Here is a 23482-nt window from a genome sequence, read left to right as displayed (position 1 = left end):
ATATATATATATATATATATATATATATATATATATATATATATATATATATATATATATATATTATAAAGTACTTACAAAATTACTTACCAATCTTGCCGAAGGTGACCCAATTTACGCCCTGGAACCCGCGTGCACACAGAGAGAAGCCCACGGTGGCGCCAACGATGGTGTGGGTGCCAGAGATGGGAAGCTTGAAGAAGGTAGCCACCAGGTTCCATATGGAACTACCGCCTGAATCACAAACACGTAAACTTCTTAATTTATATAAATATATATGGCACATTATGTGCCGCACATAAAGAATAATTGCTTAGAACAAATAACAAATGATTGAAAGTGCCGAAAGGATTGCAAGAACTCACCAAGTGCCGCCAGAGAGCCCAACATGAGCTCCTTCTCCGTGTTGTTGTAGAGAGAGACATCGAGGATACCTTTACGAACCGTATCCGACACTTTGTATCCTGCAATAAATAAACACAATATTTAATGCACCGAGCCATACCCAGAGCTTACACCTATGATTACATGTACAGTATTCACTAATAAATGGTGCCTCTTGATTCATACATTAACACCAGACAATATACATGAATAAATCTTTGAGCAAAGGAAAAACGTACATCAGAAATACAGAATTATTAAAAACCGAAATAAAGTGGTAATGCTGTACTTGGTAACACGACACTGAACTACTGAAACTGTAAGGTAGCAAAGCGAGCCAAACGAACATATTCAGTTCCACCGTCTGTTTGGTCGACCAAATCAAGTTGAACGTAACCGTACTGGAGGATGATTTTTCTTCGATATCCTTAAGGCATACAGGGCCTAGTGGGTTCATCTCCTGGCATATATATTTAATCAAAGAGCTACTTGGAAATCTTTCTCAACAAGGTTCGTCTCTAGTGCTGACTGGTTACTGCTGGTGAACTACTTAATCAATCTTTCCTACGTGGCCCGGGACCTTCTGAGCTCTGCACCTTTTGGCAATGGGTCCAACTAAGATTTTTTACATTAAAGCGACCTCAGCTGAATGACTAGTTTTGTGAGCTATCACTCTCAAATGTCCATCACTCTACTGTACAAGTACTACGTCACAGGACTGTCTAGTGAGATAAAGAACTTAACCCAGATGATAATGGAATAATATTTGTTTGTAATTATTGTGATAAGTACTTGTTCAGGGTCTATACAATACGCCGCTCTCACTCACCTCGCCTTTATTATATCGCATCTTTAAGTACAGTATACTATACATTTTGTTTGTTTCTAATGTTAGTAGTGAGTGTGAAAGTAAACTTTTGTTTACAACCGTCAAATGAGGCAATGTTACATACGAATCAGATATGAAATCGTATAATTAATAATTAAGTCCACTGTATTACCAGTTAGGTGAGAGGTGAGTACGAGTAAATGAAATTTAACACAGGTAAGAGGAGCTGCCATACTGATGGTCCTCCACTTCCTCCCAGGCTGCCTCAACCCACCGTCGTTGCCACTCGACAACAACCCGACCTGTGGCGCCAGCTATGATCCAACCTTGGCATCTTATTATTCTGCACAGAGCTAGATTGCCAAGGCCTAGTCGTCCAGAACAAACTAACACTAGACCGCCTTGACAGTGAGAGCTAGTCGAGGCGCCACCGATCAGGTGCACCGGTCACACTCGCCTAAATAAGCAACACGTATGATTCCTAATTGTAATTTCCCAAACTGGCGACCTATAAATTTAAGTGGCTGTATATGTTACCCATACATGTAAGGTAATGGATAAGTGGAAAGTGTTAACTGGAGAGGTACGGTGAGAGCTTCTCCCCCACCCTTCCTGTCATCTGCTCCACGTTCCTAACACTAACTTTCATCTCAATGTGTGAGGGTCAACACGGCTGGCTGTCTAGTACTGTACATGGCAGCGATACACACTACATCATGTCCTTCATTAGTTACGCCATGAGATGGATCACTAGTTTACATGAGAAGTAATTTACTGCGAGCTTTCCCCTCATAGGTTTTCGCTTGACTTTTCCCAGTTACTATATGTTACATCACTAACAAACTCACAATGTCTATACGTAGCTAGACAAGACCAACGGAGCCTGAGGAGGGCAAAGTGGATCCCTGGAATTAACGCTGAGGGGAAGTGGGGTGAAATTGGCAAGAGGTGTAAGCGTAAGTGGTCGCCAGGCGATGGGGGTGTGGCTGGCCGGGTATAGGGGTGTGCGGGTGTGTGGCTGGCAGGGGAAGGAGAAGTGAAGGTGTGCTTGGTGAATGTGTGGGTGTGGCAGGGTGTGAAAGGGACATGGTGTGGGGGTGGCAGGGTGTGTGGATGTGGAGGTGGCTGTACCTCAAACTAACCCCTCTTACCGCACCATCGTCGCTTATTAATCTGGGTTAGACACATTTCTTCACCGTCTAATCCACAGAGGAACTGAGCATCTAAAGTGTTAAGACAATAATTAAAAGAGGCATCATCATTCACTTAACACGAGATGTGGGGAAAGGGGGAGCAAAATATAGATTAAAGGCACTGAAAAAAGTACAGTATTGTCGTACTCACTGTTGAGTGATGCGCTTCACGGCTAAGCACCAGTCACTTATTATAATTATAAACTAAGGGCAGCAAGCGCCTCCTCCCACCAAGGACACGAGGAACACGAAGGTCATGTAGCAGCCACTCAAAGGTCAGGTAACGTTATATCGTCCGAAGCAAGATATTTGATAAGGCAAGAAATGTATTGTGAGTGCCCCGCAGACACGACAGTTAGCATCCAGCGTGCTGGCAAAAGCTGCTTCAAGGTCTGTACTGACCAAACTATGTAGTAGACGAGTTTTGGTGGCAGGAAGCACGGTAGTGAGCGGCGGGCTCAAGGTCGGAAGTTGTTCAGGTAGGGGCCTGACCGAGACGCACCCAGTGCCTCCCCGCATACCACCCAAGGTTAACCTTACATCCAAAACTAGTTTAAAAAATATGAAAGCGATCATTGTTGAGACAAATATAAACCGCTACACACTATATGTGAGTACTGTATAGGTAATCTAGATAAAACTGGCCGTCCCTGGAGGTGAGTGTGCCAGTGGTTGTCAGCTGAGGACCAAGGCTGGGACAAGGTGAGCTGCTGAGTCTCATGGCCAATACACCGCCTCTACATTTCGGTAAAAAGTAGTATTTAGAGCGGTACGGCTTGTAACCTATTAACATCATTCTACAAGGTCAGTTACATTGATCTTTACTTTAATTGGAACATCATTTAAAGAAGATTTAACTTTCACGACTGTCGCGAAGAGGAATCTGAGCTAATTTGAACGTAACTGAATGAGCTTTTAAAACCAATATGATAAAAGTTCATATTGTAATATTACAAAATTTCCCATGCCAGAACTTCCCCAGATAAAGGCCGACGTTACCGAGCCAAAGTGTACTTCATCTACTGTACCTCCTTTCGATTGATTTTTAATGCAAGGAAAACTTTAAATTTGGTTTTCTCTACCCAATGCAACCTTGTGATACCTGCCACATGTAGTCTTTACATTCTACCGTTTAGACTTTAGACAGTTGGAAAATAAAGTTTAGAGAGACTAATATTTTCTACAAATTCAAAGTCTATAATAAGTTTAATATCTAAAACAGAGTGATGATAATATCTCCAATACAGTACAGTACTACTAATTATTATATACGTTGGCGTACACCCTCATCGAGTCTGGTAAACATGCCATAATAGCTTCAAATTGTTGGGGCTTTTTAAAAATAAACAAAAATTATAATTTTTCTCTCGTCTCCCAAAGGAACAAAAACGTGGACTTGTTACCAAGAATTATATTACTGGCGGAAAATTTAGGAAATTTAAGGTCGGTAATAAAATACTGTGAACACTACCTGATATTCCGCCCAGTGATGCAATAATATAATGTTGAATTTAAACAACTGTCATCTGACCCCCGCCACCACACTTCAATATTCAACATACTGGGGGACAAAAGAAGTCCGCTCTTGATGAAAGATTGACAAACCAGCCGCGTACTGATGATGCCTTAACCTTGACATTGTAATGCATTTTTAATACAATTTGCCGCGCGAGGGGGCTAGTTTATTGGGCACCCTCTTGCCTCCCGCCGCCCACCATCCGCACTCACTAGTCTTATAAGTGAATGTTATGTTATGATATCTGGGATTCATGATATAGCGTAGTAATCTGGATCTTATCTCAGTAATTGTGTGTGTTCATAATAATATTTGTGTTTATTTCACTAGAAGTTAATAAACTTAGTTGTCATAATATGTGATGACAGAACACAAAACGTAATCATAATATTAAAAGACGTACGCTCAGTAACAAATTCGGGACAATTACTCTCTATACAAATAGTGAAAATCATTAACTAATGGTCTTTAGCTAAGGTGGAGTGAGTGAGCTGTGTCTCACCAGTACATGTACACTTCTAACCTATTTCTGTCAGGTGTCGCGCGTCTGGCAGCCCAGCCAGCACGTCCCCTCCACCCCCCACCCAGGACGAGCGTTGACCAGGTCGCTGATGTCACGGAGACTACACCTGGCTGGAGTTCAGAGCCTCCCTTTTCTGTATGTTTATTCTAATATTATATATATGTATACAAGAAACAACAATCACAACCATGCAGTTTTAGCTTACTAAAAATATTAGGAAGTGTTCATAGAATGTTTGACAGGTGTCACACCGCCACGCCCCTCTGTTACTACTGAATTATATAGTAAGTGAAGGGTCACACATCAGTGACCAGAAGAACACTGTGCACGAGATGCTTGTCAAGTGCACTTCATCACCCTCACACCATCAACATTCCTCACCAGCATAACTTGCTCAGTCACCCCCAATAGAAAAAAACTCCACTTTACATGGCAGCAGCGTAACCGTGTGAAGTGGTTTATCTCAATGAACTGTATTAGGTAAATGTACCTCGAAGACAACGTCCCGAGGCCACATCCGTATTACTTATGTCTTCCACTTAAGTAAAACATAGTTACTAACACCATTATTATAACCAGGATTTATGTACTGCGAGTGAGCAAGATGTAATGTTTACCAATAATGTTTACCTGTCAGAAGCACTTACTTCACGCCCCCTTAACGGTAGGGAAAGGCGCCAAACCATCATCGTTTACTTTGATGAGAAAAAAGAAACTAGGCAGGGATAGCGAAGACATTCACGTGGGTACTTACCTATGAGAATGGCCCCCAGCACCTCGAATATAGTGGCTATGATGCACGCGTTCCGGAGACTAAGGACGCGGGAGCCCACAGACGTGCCGAAGGAGTTGGCTACGTCGTTGGCTCCCACGCCGAAAGCCAAGATGAAGGCAATGATGAAGCCCGCAATGACGAAGGGCAGCAGTTCGGGTGACCATGGCTCCATGGTGAGTGTGTGTGTGTTTCTTTTAATAAGTGAATACGAGGGTGTAGCAGAGGGGCTGCAGGTAGTTATAAACAACAGTAGTTTGAGAAGAGTTAATGCACAAGGGAACGATCGTTGGTGAGACTCAAGTATTGACTGGAAATGTCGTTAAGTAAATTGTTGCCCTTATTTACTGGGCGGGGATGTGTGCCTTACTGACAGGTAATACGAAGGTGACTACAAAATATGGAATGAAGGCGTGAACTAGTGGAGACTAAGGTGAGGGTGTGTGTCACAGGAGAGTGTGGGCGTGGCAAGAGCGAGCGATGGGGCAGCTCCAGGTGGAGACCTGTGGACAGAGTCACATATAAACAGGTGTGTCACTTACCAATAAGGACGGCGCCCAGGATTTCTGCCACAGTAGCGATGAGACACGCCTGCCGCAGCGTCAACACCTTAGCGCCAACACTCGTGCCGAACACGTTAGCCACATCGTTAGCACCCACGCCAAAGGCGAGTATGAAGGCCAGGATGAACCCAAGCACGATAATCCAGAGAGTTGAAGAGTGCCACTCAGCCAAGGAGGAGGAGTCCGGTAGGCTGGGTGCCAACGTGGTCGATGTGCTGAGGCCCAGGCCGGGGGTGTCAGCATACGCAGCCCCCAACACGAGGGCCACTGATAATAGTGCTACTACACGCATTGTCCTCTATACCGAAGTTAAGAGCAGAGAGAAACACAAGTTCAACACGAGCAAGTGAAGTCTCGGACCACGTGGGTCGGGCAAGAAGCGAGCGTGGTGTTGGCAGTCAGCTTACTAGCGGGACGAGTCACCAACTCTACTGCAACTGCCAGGCCTCCTCGCCTTTATATACACGGCCACCAATGACCACGCCTCCCCCTCTACCCTGAGCCCCGCCCCCTTAAGTGACCACGAGTCAGGCTCTTCCCAGGAACCACCACCACAGGTTACACTATACTCGTTCTCGTCACATGACCACCGGATACTCCCAAACTATCTACGTCAACTTGCCATTATGATGACATACGCAGCAGCCACAAGGACCCTAACCTGCAACACGGTTGTGACCTACATAGTCTTCTGGTTCAGAGCAGCTATCTTCTCTCGGCCCACCACACACATACACTACATCCCGCCTGGCTACCACCTACCTCAGCGGAAACTACTCAACCATCACAGTTCTGACAACCATACACACACGCAACACCTGTCAACACACGCGCGAGCGCGCACCACCTGTAACACCTGACAATCATACAAACCATCTGTACAGTGCTGCTGTGGTAGTGATACGTGACTCTTATGCAATGTGGTGTTGTGGTAGTGTTGTAACGGTAGTGTTACGGTAGTGTTGTAACGGTGTTGTGGTAGTGTTGTAACGGTGGTGTTGTGGTAGTGTTGTAACAGTGGTGTTGTGGTAGTGTTGTAACGGTAGTGTTGTGGTAGTGTTGTAACAGTGGTGTGGTAGTGTTATAACGGTGGTGTTGTGGTAGTGTTGTAACAGTGGTGTTGTGGTAGTTGTAACAGTGGTGTTGTGGTAGTTGTAACAGTGGTGTTGTGGTAGTGTTGTAACAGTGGTGTTGTGGTAGTGTTGTGGTAGTGTTGTAACAGTGGTGTTGTGGTAGTTGTGGTAGTGTTGTAACAGTGGTGTTGTGGTAGTGTTGTAACGGTAGTGTTACGGTAGTGTTGTAACAGTGGTGTGGTAGTGTTGTAACAGTGTGTTGTGGTAGTTGTAACAGTGTTGTGGTAGTGTTGTAACGGTGTTGTGGTAGTGTTGTAACAGTGGTGTTGTGGTAGTGTTGTAACGGTGGTGTTGTGGTAGTGTTGTGACGGTGGTGTTGTGGTAATTGTTGTTGTGGTAGTGTTGTAACGGTAGTGTTACGGTAGTTGTGGTAGTTGTTGCGGTGGTGTTGTGGTAGTGTTGTAACAGTGGTGTTGTGGTAGTGTTGTAAGGTGTTGGTGTTGTGGTAGTGTTGTAACGGTGGTGTTGTGGTAGTGTTGTAACGGTGGTGTTGTGGTATGTTGGTAACGGTGGTGTTGTGGTAGTGTTGTAACGGTGGTGGTAGTGTTGTAACGGTGGTGTTGTGGTAGTGTTGTAACGGTGGTGTTGTGGTAGTGTTGTAACGGTGGTGTTGTGGGTAGTGTTGTAACGGTGGTGTTGTAACGGTTGGGTGGTGTTGTGGTAGTGTTGTAACAAGTGTTGTAACGGTGGTGTTGTGGTGTGTTGTAAACGGTGGTGTTGTGGTAGTGTTGTAACAGTGGTGTTGTGGTAGTGTTGTAACGGTGGTGTTGTGGTAGTGTTGTAACGGTGGTGTTGGTAGTGTTGTAACGGTGGTGTTGTGGTAGTGTTGTAACGGTGGTGTTGTGGTAGTGTTGTAACGGTGGTGTTGTGGTAGTGCGGTGGTGTTGTGGTAGTGTTGTAACGGTGGTGGTGTTATAGTGTTGTAACGGTGGTGTTGTGGTAGTGTTGTAACGGTGGTGTAGAACGGTGGTGTTGTAACTGGTGTTGTAACGGTGGTGTTGTGGTAGTGTAACGGTAGTGTTGTGGGTAGTGTTGTAACTAGTGTTGTGGTAGTGTTGTAACTAGTGTTATGGTAGTGTTGTAACGGTAGTTGTGGTAGTGTTGTAACAGTGTTGTAACGGTAGTGTTGGTGCTCATCTGGCCACCTGGGAGGAAGATTCAACACAACCAATTATCCTAGTTGTAGGTGAAGGGACGCTCTCCTCCACACATGTACCTCTCCCTGGCCCGCTCTGCCAAATTGTACTGTGACCTCCCTCTGACATATGACTCCTGTTGCCTCATATTCCTGTTCTGTGAGCAAGTTGACCCCCCCCCCCCCACACTCCTACCAGCGCCGCCTCCCCTCTTCTCATTAACTTATTCCTCCGTTCACTTCCTCCTCACCTGATGGCTTCTCCCTTTCTTCCCATCCTTGATCTCTCCCGATTTTCCCTGACCTCTATCCTCCTGTTTTCCTGCGCCCTGGTGCTGGTTGGCCGTGACCTTGCTGCTCGACCTGCCCGGTGCTGGATGGGAGTTGACCCCGTGCCCAGTAAGTGACGAGGAACAACTAAACCATCACTACTACTACTACCACGACTATATCATCATCACCACCGCTAAAATCATCACTGCCACCATCATCACTACCACCATCACCACTATCACAACTACCACCATCACCACTACTACCATAATCACCACCACCATCATCATCACCACCACCACCATCATCATCACCACCATCACCACCACCACCACCATCATCATCATCACCACCATCATCACCACCACACTAGATTTCTGCTTCACACCATTAATTCATTTCCATCTTCCCCTCAGTCAATTCATACTACAATAATTACTATCGCTTTATTTAGTTGTTGAATGGGATCAGATAACAACATAAGAGGGTTGTTGGTGAGCAGCGACAGCCAGTGAGAACCAAATGAAGCCAGCTCCCCGACACTCAATAAGGCAGACTTAGGCAGGCGTATATCACCATCCTTGTGGGAAATATCCTGGGCACCTGTAACTTAATATATTAAAACATGAGGAATTTTATGAAAGAACTTATGATAAAAAAATATAATGAACATAATAATTAAAAGTTAACTGTAGGATCCATGAAGGAGTAGTTAACTATGATCTTATAAATGATCATTGATAAATGTCTAACAAACACTTAAGTCTATAATACAGTAAACAGATAATTATTAAAGCTTTGAGCAAGGTATCATCATCATCATCTCACAATATTGAAGTGTCAGCCTGTGTCACCACCCCACTCACCCTCTCACACACACATACACTCAGTTTCACCATGTTAGGATGCACGTTAATCCATACAAGTACCTACGAATATGACTAATAAATTATCAGTCACAGAGTACACAAAGTCTAGGCGTGTTTACCTTACTACAGGGTATTACTTTATGGCTGGGAGAAACAATGACATCACACACACACACACATACAGGGAGATATATATAATCCTTACTTAATGTCAGGTCAAGTATTAATGATGTCATGGATTTAAAGTGTAAAGTCTTCCCCCACTCCGACAGCCACACTTGGTAAGGTAAGGCAGCCCGGTTTCCCTTAAAACAGCGACTGATAGTAATTTGAAGCGCTTACAAAGAGTAGATAAGTAGGTAGATATGTAAATTTATTCAGTAAAACTTGCACGCCATTACTTAAGGTAGAAACTTTGGTGTTATTACGGATCTAGTAAAGACTGGAGATCCTGTTGTTAATAATAATAATCTAACATCCGGGAGAGTATGACACAATAAGTAATTAATTTAGCTATGTATCCACGGGGTCTCTCGTCTCAGTATCTCACTATCACCTCATCCCAGAATGGTATAGGGACGCTGCTGTCGTGTTTACAAACTATCACTCTTGACGCAACTCACTGCGCACTTGTCATCACCCGTCCAACATGATCCCTCATCCCCAGGTGCAGCGTACGTAAGAAAATTGGGGCACTCAGGTAAAGGAGGAGGGGGGAAGATAAAGAAAGTGGTAAGGGAGCAGAACGAGATATGTACAGTATAACTGGTGATTTTTATTTGTTGATAACTCGTGTATTTACAAACCTAATTGTCGAAACGTAGTAATACAATATCAACAAAGGGATGTAACAAGGTGTGTGTGTACTGTCAATGGGAGAGGGCGGCCCGCAGAGTACTGTGGCCAGAAGATAGAGAGAAGGTCACAGGTGAGGGAGGGAAGAGGAGGAGGAGGAGAGGTAGTGGCGGGTGAAGGCGAGAGTAATGTAAGACTTGTGTCGGTAAGGGCGAGAGGAAGTGGAGGAGGGCAGCGGCAGGTGTGGTGGAGGGCAATGGGGGTGTGGTGGTGAGAGGGCAAGGAGGGCAGGGGGGGTGTTGGTGGAGGGCAGGGGGGTGTGATGGTGGAGAGGGCAAGGCTGATAAGGTAAGGTGATGAGGTTACATGTGTGTGTGTGTGTGCTGCAGAGCTCCAGTGCAGCACGTAGACACACAGGTGAGAGCAACAGGACCCCCACCACGACACAACACCCACCTCACACTGCACGTTGCTCCACTTAACATTCAACTCCTACCACAGGATAATCTTCTCAATTAAGAGTATGACGTAGGCGATACAATGAAACATAACTATAAAACTATTAAACTGAGGCTGTGGACAAGTCTCCTCACCTAGTCTCTCGCGATGGCCGAGAATAAAATATTTCTCGAGAAGCCCAACCTAACCTAACCCAACCTAACCTAACCTAACCCAAAACCCTAACCTTGAACGAGAGACAAGGTGACGATATTTAACCGTACGATTAACCACAGACACACTATAAAATATAAATAGTAACCTTTGTACCGAGAGGCTAACTATCACACACAAGGATCAGCTCTCATTCACATGCATACCGATAATATCTGACACAGTAAGGAAAACTAAGTGATTGTCTGATATGCATACAAACAAACATGGTCTGCGTAATACCGCACTTACCCTTCAGAGGGCAGTATCTCACTTAGTTATCTTATTCCAGTTAATATCAGACGATATTGATCAGCTGAGAGTCACCTCTGTCCTCTAACGGGTTAACATAAGTCTTAAGGATTGTTTATACAAGTACTGTGTGGGGTAACTCAGGGTCGCTGCTGAAGCCAAGTGTGGAAGGTTCATCAACCAGGGTCAGCAACACCATCAATATTCCACTTAAATGGAGGTGTGAAAGTGTAAGTAAATGGTTCACTTAAATAAATAGCAATAACGTCCAAAATCACTTTAATTTACACCTTGCCTACCGTAACTAGATAATTGTACACCGAACACTTAAGAGAGAAATTTTAACAGACAAAATCTTTAGAGATTCATGGTTATATTGCAAGGTGTGTGTGTGTGTGTGTGTGTGTGTGTGTGTTTTTGAGCTGCAAGTCAACCGGTTAAGAGCAATACTATATCTTCATCTAAGGGCTTTAATCATCACAGGCCCCTATAAGAGTGTGCACCAGTCAGTAGGGTGGGTCGTGGTGAAGGTGTCCGGATGTTGGGACGCAGATGGCCTCCCTTATCCCGTTTTTTTTTCTTTACTATGTCTGAGGTCATACTAGGTGTGAGGTCATACTTTATCGAAACGGTCCCAGGTTTTTGTTCCATTACTGATCATAGAAAACGAGGAGACAGAATAACGTAGTCATGTTTCCGGACTCCTAGTACAGTAATGGTGCTGGATAACACGACACTAAAAATATTAAATACCTAAACATAGCGGGAACCGACCTGACCCAACCTGTGGCGGTGTTATACAAGTTGCTGTCTCATTATCAAGGTAAACTATTCACCTTATTACTTTCGATTTTTTAAACTATTATTTTTTTATCAAGAACATCAGGTTATATAATAATTATTTACACTGCCAAGTGAAGTCAAAGACAGAGCGTGAAAACTGTTTGACTTTTGAGTTGTTTACTAGTTTATTTTTTGTATTCATCAAGGTTGACTCAGTCTTCAACTCCATCTAAAGGGCGACACATTGCATGACAAATAAATGCTGTCCACTCCAGAGGTCAGGGGTGTGGTCGTCAGTGTGGAGGATACTCTTTGACCACACTATGTCAAGTACAGCCTGCCTGACATGTCACAGCGTTATAGTGCTAACAGTAAGCCACCTTGGCACTGAAGAAAGGCAATTGTTATGTAAACTTTGTCATCTTATGTGTATAAATGGAAGTCAGGGCTAAACAAAGCCATCTAACAAAGGTACTCAAACTATCCAACCAGGAGCGAACTAGTAACAATGGTTTTAAATTAAACAAAATTTAGATTTAGGCGTGAAATAGGTAAACATTGGTTTGGAAATAGAGTAGTGGACGGGTGGAACAAGTTACCAAGCATCATCATTAACTCGAATACGCTGGATAGCTTCAAACATAGGCTATCCAATTCTACAGTGATGTGCCCAGTGCCCACGGCAGTGTGTGGTTGATACCCGGACACTGCTTTACTAATATCTACACATAAAGGTCTGTGATACACAACACTTAAATTACAGAGCTGACGTAGACTGACTCATAAATGTTCTCAGACTGGCCACTGAGACCGACTTTCGAGGGAGTCCTCACACGAGTGTAAGACACGAACACGTACATCTGCTCTGTTGGTACACCCTCGCATTACAGTATTCACATATTAAAAAAAACTCGACTCATGGACTGATGTTCCTCACCATAAATCTGTCAGGGTGAAGTTGTAGAGCGGAAACTGTCACCACCCACCTCACTCTACAGTAAGTCAAGGTATCATGTTTATAACTGTACAGTTATCTGCACTTCATCAAAATCACTGCATATATAAACAATTATCAACCGGTAACTACATTTGTTAGGGAGGGATAGTGTCACTGCCGTACCTAGACGAACCTTCCCTTGATATGGTGGTGAGAAGAGTGGTGAACAAGGTGGTGGTGAGGAGTGGTGAACAAGGTGGTGGTGAGGAGTGGTGAACAAGGTGGTGGTGAGGAGTGGTGAACAAGGTGGTGGTGAGGAGTGGTGAACAAGGTGGTGGTGAGGAGTGGTGAACAAGGTGGTGGTGAGAGTGGTGAACAAGTGGTGGTGAGGTGGTGGTGGTAGGTGAAGAGTGGTGAACAAGGTGGTGGTGAGTGGTGAACAAGGTGGTGGTGGTGAAGAGTGGTGAACAAGGTGGTGGTGAAGAGTGGTGAACAAGGTGGTGGTGGTGAGGTGGTGAACAAGGTGGTGGTGGTGAGGTGTGGTGAACAAGGTGGTGGTGAGGAAGAGTGGTGAACAAGGTGGTGGTGGTGGTGAACAAGGAGGTGGTGAACAAGGTGGTGGTGTGGTGAACAGGTGGTGGTGGTGAGTGAGTGGTGGTGAGGATTAGGTGGTGGTGAGGAGGAACAAGGTGGTGTGGTGAGGTGAGGTGGTGAACAAGTGAGGTGTGGTGAACAAGGTGGTGGTGGTGAGTGTGGTGAACAAGGTGTGGTGAGAAGGTGGGTGGTGAGGAGTGTGGTGAACAAGGTGGTGGTGAGGAGGAGTGGTGAACAAGGTGGTGGTGGTGGTGAGGAGTGGTGAACAAGAGATAAGTGGGACACAAACTACAAGACGCGAGATGACAGAACTAACACGCCACCATCCTGTCAGTATTCTGTTCTCATTACTCCCCCCAACACCCTGGATTACCTACGTCACCAACATTCCATGATGCTTAACACACATTTTCTCTTCTCTACGTTGTCACGGTTCAAATAGAGCCGAGTTAGTAACCGTGAGAGGGTCAGCATGAGGGTCAGCAAGAGTGGACTGAATAGATTCGGTATTGACTGTGTGGCACCTTCAAGGCAGTCTCACCCCGCCAGAGGATGTCAACACCGAGGTGTACACAATCAAAAAGTAATTTTACTCTTTCGTGTTAGACAATATGAAACAATGGACGAAGGACTTTGACAGTCCTCCCGAAACAACAGGAGTCGTAGTGTTCATTTTTAAATTCACCGAACCCTTCTGTAAAGATACTTTTTTGGACTTTGTGTACATATATTAGCTACCTCCTGCACTGTACTCCAGTACCACTCGTTCCCAACAATCTTGACGCTACAGTAGAAAGAACACGAGACACTCAAAATCGAAAAAAAAATATATAAAAAATATTATTATCCAAAACTTGTGGCGGCCATTAAGGAGCACTCACTAGCGCCAACTACAGAACTGAACTACTGTTACGCCCTCGTCACCTCACTGTTCATCTCAATATTATCAGGTATGACCAACTCTACTTTATCATTCACTTTATCAACCACTTACGCTGGTAATCTCAAATTCGTCATCACCAAATTATGCAGCGGACGTTGTGAAAAGTGACTCACAGTAACAGGTACAACTACCCTACCCATAAATATTCTTGCTAGTAACACACCCAGTGATGGCGAGTTAGAAACTCTCACTTCACATTTTCATATAAATATAAGAGTAATCCATTGAGCTCCAGGAAAGTAATCGAGAGGAAACAAAATCTGTAAGAGACCGACAATATCACTACAATATTCTCCCCAAATTTTCAACTGATGGGAAGAAAACCTGGATTACCTCAGCTTTATTGATGTAATTCCCGAGAAGGCAGCACTATCGAGTGGACGACGAAGTACTATTATAAACAACGTTGCATGTGGAGTAGGAGGTCCCTAGAGCCACCATCACGCTCGCTAGCTTCCGCTTCCACAGCGGTACAGGGGCAAAAATAGCATCGGGGAATCACTGAGTTCCGATAATCAGTCTTATATACATAAAAACGTAGACAGGTATTTCCCAGGAACTATCTGGGATCTCTCGCCACAGTCGTTAAGTGAGCGCGCTACTAACCACAAAAACTCACCTCTCGCTGAATTATACAAGTGCAGTAGTGCCATTTATTCTTTGCGCCCTTAGGAAATATACATACGATATGTAGGTAGTTCCTGGCTTACCCAAAACGCCTATTGTGTGTGTGTGAGAGAGAGAGAGAGAGAGAGAGAGAGAGAGAGAGACCGAGAGAGAGAGAGAGAAAGAGAGACCGAGAGAAAGAGAGACCGAGAGAAAGAGAGAGACCGAGAGAGAGAGAGAGACCCTTTAACAGCTCTGCTTCAGATTCTCAACAGCAGCAGCACACTGGTCAACACTGTCACCAGGGGTCATTGATTACTTCATCTTTTGTTGTGTGACATACTGCCTCACTATGACGGGGTTCTGGCCTCCCTCTGCTCCATTTTGACGGGGTTCTGACCTTCCTCTGCCCTATTATTACGGGGTTCTGGCCTCCCTCTGCCTCACTATGACGGGGTTCTGGCCTCCCTCTGCTCCATTTTGACGGGGTTCTGACCTTCCTCTGCCCCATTATTACTGGCCTCCCCTCTGCCCCATTATGACGGGGTTCTGACTCTCTGCCCCATTATACGGGGTTCTGGCCTCCCTCTGCCCCATTATGACGGGGTTCTGGCCTCCCTCTGCCCCATTATGACGGGGTTCTGGCCTCCCTCTGCCCCATTATGACGGGGTTCTGACCTCCCTCTGCCCCATTATGACGGGGTTCTGACCTCCCTCTGCCCCATTATGACGGGGTTCTGCCTCCCTCTGCCCCATTATGACGGGGTTCTGGCCTCCCTCTGCCCCATTATTACGGGGTTCTGACCTCCCTGTGCCCCATCATGACGGAGAACTATTACATTAGGATCAACACACACACACGCGCGGCGAGAGTGTACCCCCTGAGGTCCCTCCCCTTCCTGGCCGTCCACCAAAGCCCATAAGTGTGCCAATTGAGGTAATTCTGTCACCACCAAAAGTTCCGACACGAACTAATTCTCCAGGGAGCTGCTGCTACGGAAGTTGGCCTCGCTCTTTGAGACGATAATTACATTCTATCTATGGCATACACACAGCAAAAACACACACCACAAAAATTAGTGAAGCAAGAGGTGACGTAATGTAGGGCTATAATGACCCACCCACACGGTCACCTCGCCTCAGGCACTCATCAGTTGAGGCGTCACTCACAAGATTGACCTCTTCTTGCCTTACCCAGCTGGGGTGTGTGTGTGTGTGTGTCTACTGCCCATATACCACCACTATAGGAAGTCTCCCATCACCTGTTTCCCTACCACACCTCTCCCACCACCACACCATAAAACTACATCAAAAATTAATCATTGGAACACTCTCGAACGACACATTAAGACGCACCAAGCGGCTGGTCACTCCACTATCATAGCCAAGGCTAGATGAATCGACACCACTTCTCAAATGTTCCGTCCGTAAGGCAGATGTGAGAACCCCTCTAACTGGCTCACTTAAATTGAGCAATAGGAAAATCGTAGCTAAATGGCGTCGAAACTGCACCGTAACTTGCTGTCTGTCTCGTCTTTATCACTGACTGAATTACTCTGAATAGGCAAACTGTACTTCAGGATTTGTCAATAAATTTGCTAAACTAAAAATCTCGTCTTTATCCCTGGCAGGAGAGGGAAGGAGGGAGAAAGGGAGGGAGGAGGGAAGGAGGGAAGGAGGGAAGGAGGGAGAGGAAGGGAAGGAGGAGAAAGGAAGGAAGGAGGAGAAGGAGGAAGGAAGGGAGAAATGAAGGGAAGGAGGGAGAAAGGAAGGGAAGGAGGAGGAGGAAGAGGAGAAAGGGAAGGAGGAGAAAGGAAGGAAAGGGAAGGAGGGAGGAAGGAAGGAAGGAGGGAGAAAGGAAGGAGAAAGGGAGGGAAGGAGGGAGGGAGGGAGAGTTAGTAAGGTAAAGAAGGATACAGGAAGATATTCAACACTAATGGACAATAGGGAACTCCTGATCACTGCCGCTTTATCGGCAGTGACAAACTACTGGGGTGTGTGTGTGTGTGTGTGCCATTTGTTAAAAAAGTCAACAAGATTCAACCCAGGAGAACGTGAGAAGGCGAGAGTGAAGATAAAAGTGTAAGGGGGAGGGGAGGGGGGGGGGGACCAGAGAAGCACTTTATGAGAACCACTTGACAACCTTCATGGGGGAACCACTTGACAACCTTCATGGGGGAACCACTTGACAACCTTCATGGGGGAACCACTTGACAACCTTCATGGGGGAACCACTTAAATATGTTGTTTTTGGATGAAGTTAAAACTACCATGTATGTGATAATTGTCTTTAATCATCTTATATAAACAAAGGTGTTATTACCTGCCAAAGAATATTAACACCTGTAGGTAAAATAGGCCCCAATCTAATCGAGCCTGGGAGTCAAGGAAGGTAATCGTACTTATACATCGGGAAGGAGACGCGACAAGGAAGGGGAAGAAACCTGAGAAAAAGTTGTTGTTTTGAGTGTGTGTGTGTGTGAGTGTGTGTGTGTGTGTGTGTGTGTTACCGTAGTGCTTCCTTCACCTGCCACAGTTACCCTCCTCCTCCTCCCCACACACACACACTTTACTGCCTCTTAACTTATCTACAACACCTTAAAGAATATCATAATGGTCAGTGTTGTACAGTATGAAGTGTGGAGAGAGAGAGAGAGAGAGAGAGGAGTGGGGTATGGGGATAAGGAGAGGAGTGGGGGAGATTAATTACAATTTTTAATTTTATGATGACGGCCATTTATATATTTCAGTCATCAACCGTCTAGGCTAGGCTCCAGGCTATGCCATCTGCGGACTGAAACACCGCCATTACCGTCTGTCCTCTGTCTATCATAACGGACAGTGATGAAGGAACCCAGTCACCAACGCTACCCTCCATTAATATCACCTCCCTCAACCTTCTACATATTGCTACATTTTCAATAACTCCTATTTGTGCTTTTTTTTTTCTTTTTCCTCCTCCCAGCTTCCCGACGGCTGGTCTGCCTTCCTCAACCTCACAAAAACTGGAATGACCTCAACAATGCACTTCCCAAATGTTGCTGGGCCTCACACACACACATTGTGACCCATGTGTGGTGCTTCTTGGGTTATGATGTCCATATATGCTGTTTAAAGGTAGGTCTCTCTCTCTCTCTCTCTCTCTTTCTTTTTTTAATCATCACAAAAACAAACAATATTTCGGTATGATCAATAGAGCCAAGTTCAACAAGGCGAGTGCTGGTGCGACGTTGTACATGTTTCATCATACAGTAGTAACTCAGTGCGTTGAGAAACCCAGTGACAAAAACTCCTGACCCTCAATGAGTGAGATACACCCTCGTCTTCCTTCCCTCTCCCCGTCCTCCTCCCGTCTTTAACGTCCACTTTTTTTCCTTAACATTCATGCATATACAGGTATTTTCTCTTATCTCCTCAATCTTGGATGGTGTTTTCTTCCTTCCCACTCCTCCTCTCTTTGTTATACTTGCATCTTCCTGTCTTCGTAACTATTCTTTCGTTTATATATTATCTGCATCTCACACTGCATCTCACCTCCTCCTAGCCAAGTTTTCCCACTGTGTCTCACTTAACCTTCCCTCTTTCATACAAAGATTCGACGACTGTAAGTTGGTGAGGTAATCAATAACGACACCTTAAGTTTTCTACTTTTGTCCACTTGTCTTCCTTCTTTTCCACTTCCTGGTTGTTGCCGGGGTGTGCGTGGCAGCAGCGGGCGCGGAAGTGTTGCACAACGCCACTGTAAACCTGGGATGGCCACACAGGGTCACCCTAGGTTGTGTAATAGACTGAGCCTCGCCTGTTCTTGAGGGGCCAGGGAGCTTCAGGAGGACAGTGGGACACCTGCCTCAACAGGGGGAAATTTAGGCACAACAGTGATTTTTAAGGCCCTCTGTGTGTGTGTGTGTCCGATTCAGCACACGTTAATGAGTGCCCAGGTAGATAACCCACCCAAAATAACCAAACTCTTCCGGGGACTCTTTACTGTGTGTGTATGTATGTATGCAATAAACCAATATAAACGTGTAAGTGGATTTTAATGATTAAATATATACCTCGCCATCAGAAGTAAAATGAATAAAAAAAACAGTCGGCACCTTCCACGGTCTAGTGTTGACCAGTGACGTCACTCATACACTAAAACGCTGCTGTTAACATAACTTTCATCAGCTGACCACAATAAAAAATACTTCCTGTCGTCTTAACTGGCGAAAATAACGCACATTTTCAACAGCTGATAAACACACACAATAAATGACGTTAACAGTAGAGTTTTTACCATCAAGAGTTCACCAGACAGTAACACATACACTTTCCCCCTTACTACTGTACCCTCTGCGGCGTCATCACCGTTAGACGCAGCTGTGGGCCTTGTCACTCGACGATGAAGTAAGTCATGCTCGTCTTGCATAATACCTAACAGGTTTCCATCGACAAGAATTTGAAGCACGAATGGGAGGTCACACACACACACACACACCTGCCTCCCTCGACTAATTAGGGTCCGTCCCTCGCCCTTGACCCCCCCCCCCCACCCACCAACTTCCACATGACCCTCAGACACTCCCCCTCCCCTTATTCTTTACCCCTTCAGCCCTCACCTCTCTCCTAACCCTCTCAGCCCTCACCTCTCCCCTACCCCCCTCAGCAGCCCCTTTCCCGCCACCAGCCCACAGGCTTTCTCTGGCTCAATGACCACCGGTTATCTCTCCCACCCAGCATCCTCTACACTCCTCCTCTTCCTCTCCCTTTCAACACTCTCCTCTTCAATCATCTTCCTTTCTCCCTCCCCTCTCAAACCTTCTCCTCTTCCTCTCCTCCTCAATCTTCTCCCTCCCTGCTCTCTTCTCAAACCTTCTTCTCCTCCTCCTCCTCCTCATTCTTCCTTCCTTCCTTCTCTCTATCTTCTCTGCAATTTCCTTCCATTCCTTTCCGTCTTTCCCTACAGTGGCTGGAATCGGTACCAGCTAGTAATGAGGCACCCGGATAGGATGGCTAGGAACACTATACGCACCACGGTGGCTACTAGTAGTCGTGCTATTAGTTTAGTGAACCAGCTAGTTGATCTAGGAGGAGTATTGACTACCATAATATCAAAATTTTCAGTAAGATAAGGTAAGTTGTGTCCTAATCGAAGCATTTTGTAGCAGTAAAGGGGTCACAATGTTAGGTCAGGTTAGATTGCAATACAGATAAGACAAAATATACCGCAGAGGGAAGGTGAGCCCAGGCACAACATCGTGGCAATACCTGACAGTTTCCGGGTGTCAGTGTGTGCGTAAGGTAAGGTAAGGTGGCCCTGGTGAACCCCGCCCTAAAAGGTGAACACTGACGTACAAGGTGGGAGTAAACACCAATATGCAGCCGAGGGCAAACTCTCCACCTACACCACAAAAAGATTTATAAATATATCTGGAAATTACTGCCAACTCAAAAGGTCAAATGTATTTGTTATCCAGTAAATTATTTTAATAACAAATAAACTATATCACTATTGCGACAACAACCCACATTAGTGTTTTATGTTGTGGTGTTTGTAATACTTTCAGCTGTGACACTTAACACAGCGTCCACCACTCTACACTCCGAGCCAAACTATAATCTTACGTGAAACAAAACTGTGACGTGTCTCTGGAAACATCCGGTGATCTGGAGTGTTATAAAATAAAACCTACCTTAAAATATGAACTAACATAAAACGTGATATAAATAAGTTTTGGTGTGAGGACTCCCGTTTTAAAGACTTTATCGTTCACGTGTCACCACTACTCTACAACATGTGACTAAAACAAAACACAGAAGCAATATCCTCTGCCACTGATCCACTTACTAATAATAGCAAAATTTCGCGACTGTTTGAGTTTGTATCTCCTCGACGGGGATATTATCTTACTGGCCGTTGACCAACACAATGTAAACACAACGTCAACAATTAATCTACAAGTGTAAACGCAGGTGGTTCGGAGTGACCTCCCAAGACCTCAAGAGCCAGCAGGTCGGGGAGAAACACAAATCTACTCTCAATATAACAAACTGGTATCATAGGTGTTCTTCGGTTAACGAGACAGACTAGCATCACCCAGTGTTAGTGACCCAGGGCGGTGACACTACCACCAGGGCTGTGACACATATTATGCGGCGTCAGTAACAATGACTGATAACAATGTGTCAGTAACAATGACTGATAACAATGTAGCAACACCTGGCGAGGTATGTAGCTCACCTCCACTTTTATGTTTAATGGATTAACTGTATCGTGAGACTCTTCCTCCTGCAGGTGTGTTCTAGGACAGGCGGAGGGCGGCGGGTGGTGACGCCGAGGACACCCTACTTCTTCCTACACAACATAAGTGGTGTTCTCACTCTTAAATATAACTACTATATATCAAAACAGTTTACATAATCTTTGTATATATTTAACTACGTATATATTCACAATCTAAGTTAAAATTCACGTGTTTATACATAGTTAAGAATATATGTAAAGCAAGTTAAGTATGAGGTACACGAACCTCATCTCTCAACTCCACACGTCTTTATACTGCTAACTGCTCTTTGGTTCTTTCTAATTATCACGAGGCCACTAATAAAGCAACTGGCAGTGTAAGGCCGCACCATCTGTCTGGCGGGGCCAGAATAAGTATACGCCCGTCACCTTCCCGCACCAGCCCTGTGGGAATGACGCAACTCTACACTACGGCGACTCCCCCGCACAACCTGACTCAGGCATATACATTACATCAAAACAAACATGACGAGGCATATTTACACTCATTGATAATCTTCAGGGACTTAACTCCCAAAACAAAGAGTTAAAACCTCGCCAAGTCATGATGCTTCAAGGAAAACTCTGACACAACCTGAGGTCAACTCCCCCATACCTGAACCTTGACGGCGTCCCTGGCAAAACACTCGAGACACCAGGAGGGGCACTTATGTCCTGCAGAAGGTGAGTGGCTCCTTAAGTAAATGACACTAACACACAAGTATTTACGAGGAAAAAAACTAGCTTACGGTAACATATCCATTTTTCTTGTGTCAGTTTAAGGTCAGCAGGACCAGTCAACTTCCTGGTGAGATGAGTGACAAGCTTATGGCTGGGGCCTGGTCCACCACACCTTCTCCAAACACACCTTCATCGACGGATATCACGCACTCACGCACCCTCAACGACTATACCTCACATGTACACGACGCACTTTAAACGACTACCTCAGATGTACACGACGGCATGAGCCACCATAAATCACCTTCATTCGCCTTACTGTGTGGAGGAAGGGGGTTAATGCAATAATACGGGAGACACACCACCTCCCTCCCTCCCTCCCTCATGACATTTAACGGCCGGGATCAACATCCCCTCCCCAGGCACCCCTCACCCCCTCCCCAGGCACCCCTCACCCCCTCCCCAGACACCCCTCACCCTCTCCCAGGCACCCTGGCTCCCTCCCCCACCCCCCACAGGCACCCCTCACCCTCCCCAGGCACCCCTCCACCCTCCCCAGACACCCCTCACCCCTCCCCAGCTCCCTCCCCAGGCACCCTCACGCTCCTCCCCCTCACCCCCTCCCCAGGCACATACCCCTCACCCCCTCCCCACATACCCCTCACCCCCTCCTCAATCCACTACGAGGTCATTCAGTACACCTGTACCATCCACGACACATTCCACACAGGCCAAGGTGGTCGTTATACCCAGCCTGCCGTAATACCCAGCCTGCCGTAATTACAATAAAGTTAAAACAAATGTAAAGTGCGGTGGCAAAACACATACGATTTTTTCTTCATAAAATTAATTGAGACGGAAAGTACAGATACATTTTTTTTAAGTAAAGCGACAACTGTATCGATGAGGAAGACGGCCGCCTCCAACACATTCTATAACTGGACGAGTCACTATTATTCCTTCGTTATTATACACATGGCAGGTGTACTAAATGTCACGTTGGCTGCTGTAGTGTTTTTTTTTGGGGGGGGGTATCAGGGCGAACAAAATTCCCTTAACAACATCTAGATCATGTAGGTTAGGGGGAGAAATTGGTACCGACGGACGGACGGACACGAGTAAACAGACGTTAGGTGGAGACGTAACAAACTAATGTTCTACCGTTTGTGTTGAATAAAGATGCTATGTTACAAGTCGAGTAAAGGTAATGGGTAAGAAATTACTCCCAATCTTATATGAAAATTACATCCAGACAACAAAGAAATTTCTGTAGGTTCAGTTATGGGAACCAGTTTAACATGAAGTATCGGTGTTGATGTGGACCCAGCAAGCTTGAGTGTCTAAAGTTCGTAAATAATTGTTGACGGGTGACACACAACACCCTTCTGGATGCTAGCAAGAGGTTGTTTTAGCTGCCAGGGTTAACCGCACCGCTGTGGTGTGTGGAGGCGGAATCACCCACAACGCTCAAGGCCTTCACCTGGCCATCGGCTGAACATGAATATAATTATAGAGACGTGACTGAGATGCATGTAGTTCTCATTTATTTTGAGTTAAATGATTTTGTCCACGTGACTGAGATGCATGTAGTTCTCATTTATTTTGAGTTAAATGATTTTGTCCACGTGACTGAGATGCATGTAGTTCTCATTTATTTTGAGTTAAATGATTTTGTCCACGTGACTGAGATGCATGTAGTTCTCATTTATTTTGAGTTAAATGATTTTGTCCTTGGTACTCACTCGGTTGACAGTTAAAGACGCTGCTACTATAACTGGGGGCCCA

General features: G+C 45.3%; 1 protein-coding gene across 3 annotated transcripts in view; it reads right to left on the bottom strand.

Moving 5' to 3' along the window:
• LOC121860703 (sodium-dependent phosphate transporter 1-B-like) overlaps window positions 1-23482 on the bottom strand; it is a 66246-nt gene that overhangs the window by 11770 nt on the left and 30994 nt on the right. For 2 of the 3 annotated variants that reach the window (XM_042358015.1, XM_042358025.1), the window contains exons 2-4: window positions 5200-5720; window positions 366-464; window positions 91-234 (exon numbers count right to left, since the gene is read on the bottom strand). In XM_042358015.1, coding sequence (XP_042213949.1) covers window positions 91-234; window positions 366-464; window positions 5200-5392 — 436 coding nt within the window. In that variant the 5' untranslated portion in view covers window positions 5393-5720. Of the gene's footprint in view, window positions 1-90; window positions 235-365; window positions 465-5199; window positions 5721-5759; window positions 6220-23482 lie in introns of those variants that run through there. The other variant, XM_042358006.1, reaches the window with a different exon arrangement.

Source organism: Homarus americanus, unplaced genomic scaffold, assembly GCF_018991925.1.
Source record: "Homarus americanus isolate GMGI-L3 unplaced genomic scaffold, GMGI_Hamer_2.0 scaffold40248, whole genome shotgun sequence".
NCBI lineage: Eukaryota > Metazoa > Arthropoda > Malacostraca > Decapoda > Nephropidae > Homarus > Homarus americanus.
Note: the sequence above shows the minus strand (reverse complement) of the source record. Positions and strands in the feature narration are given on the sequence as shown.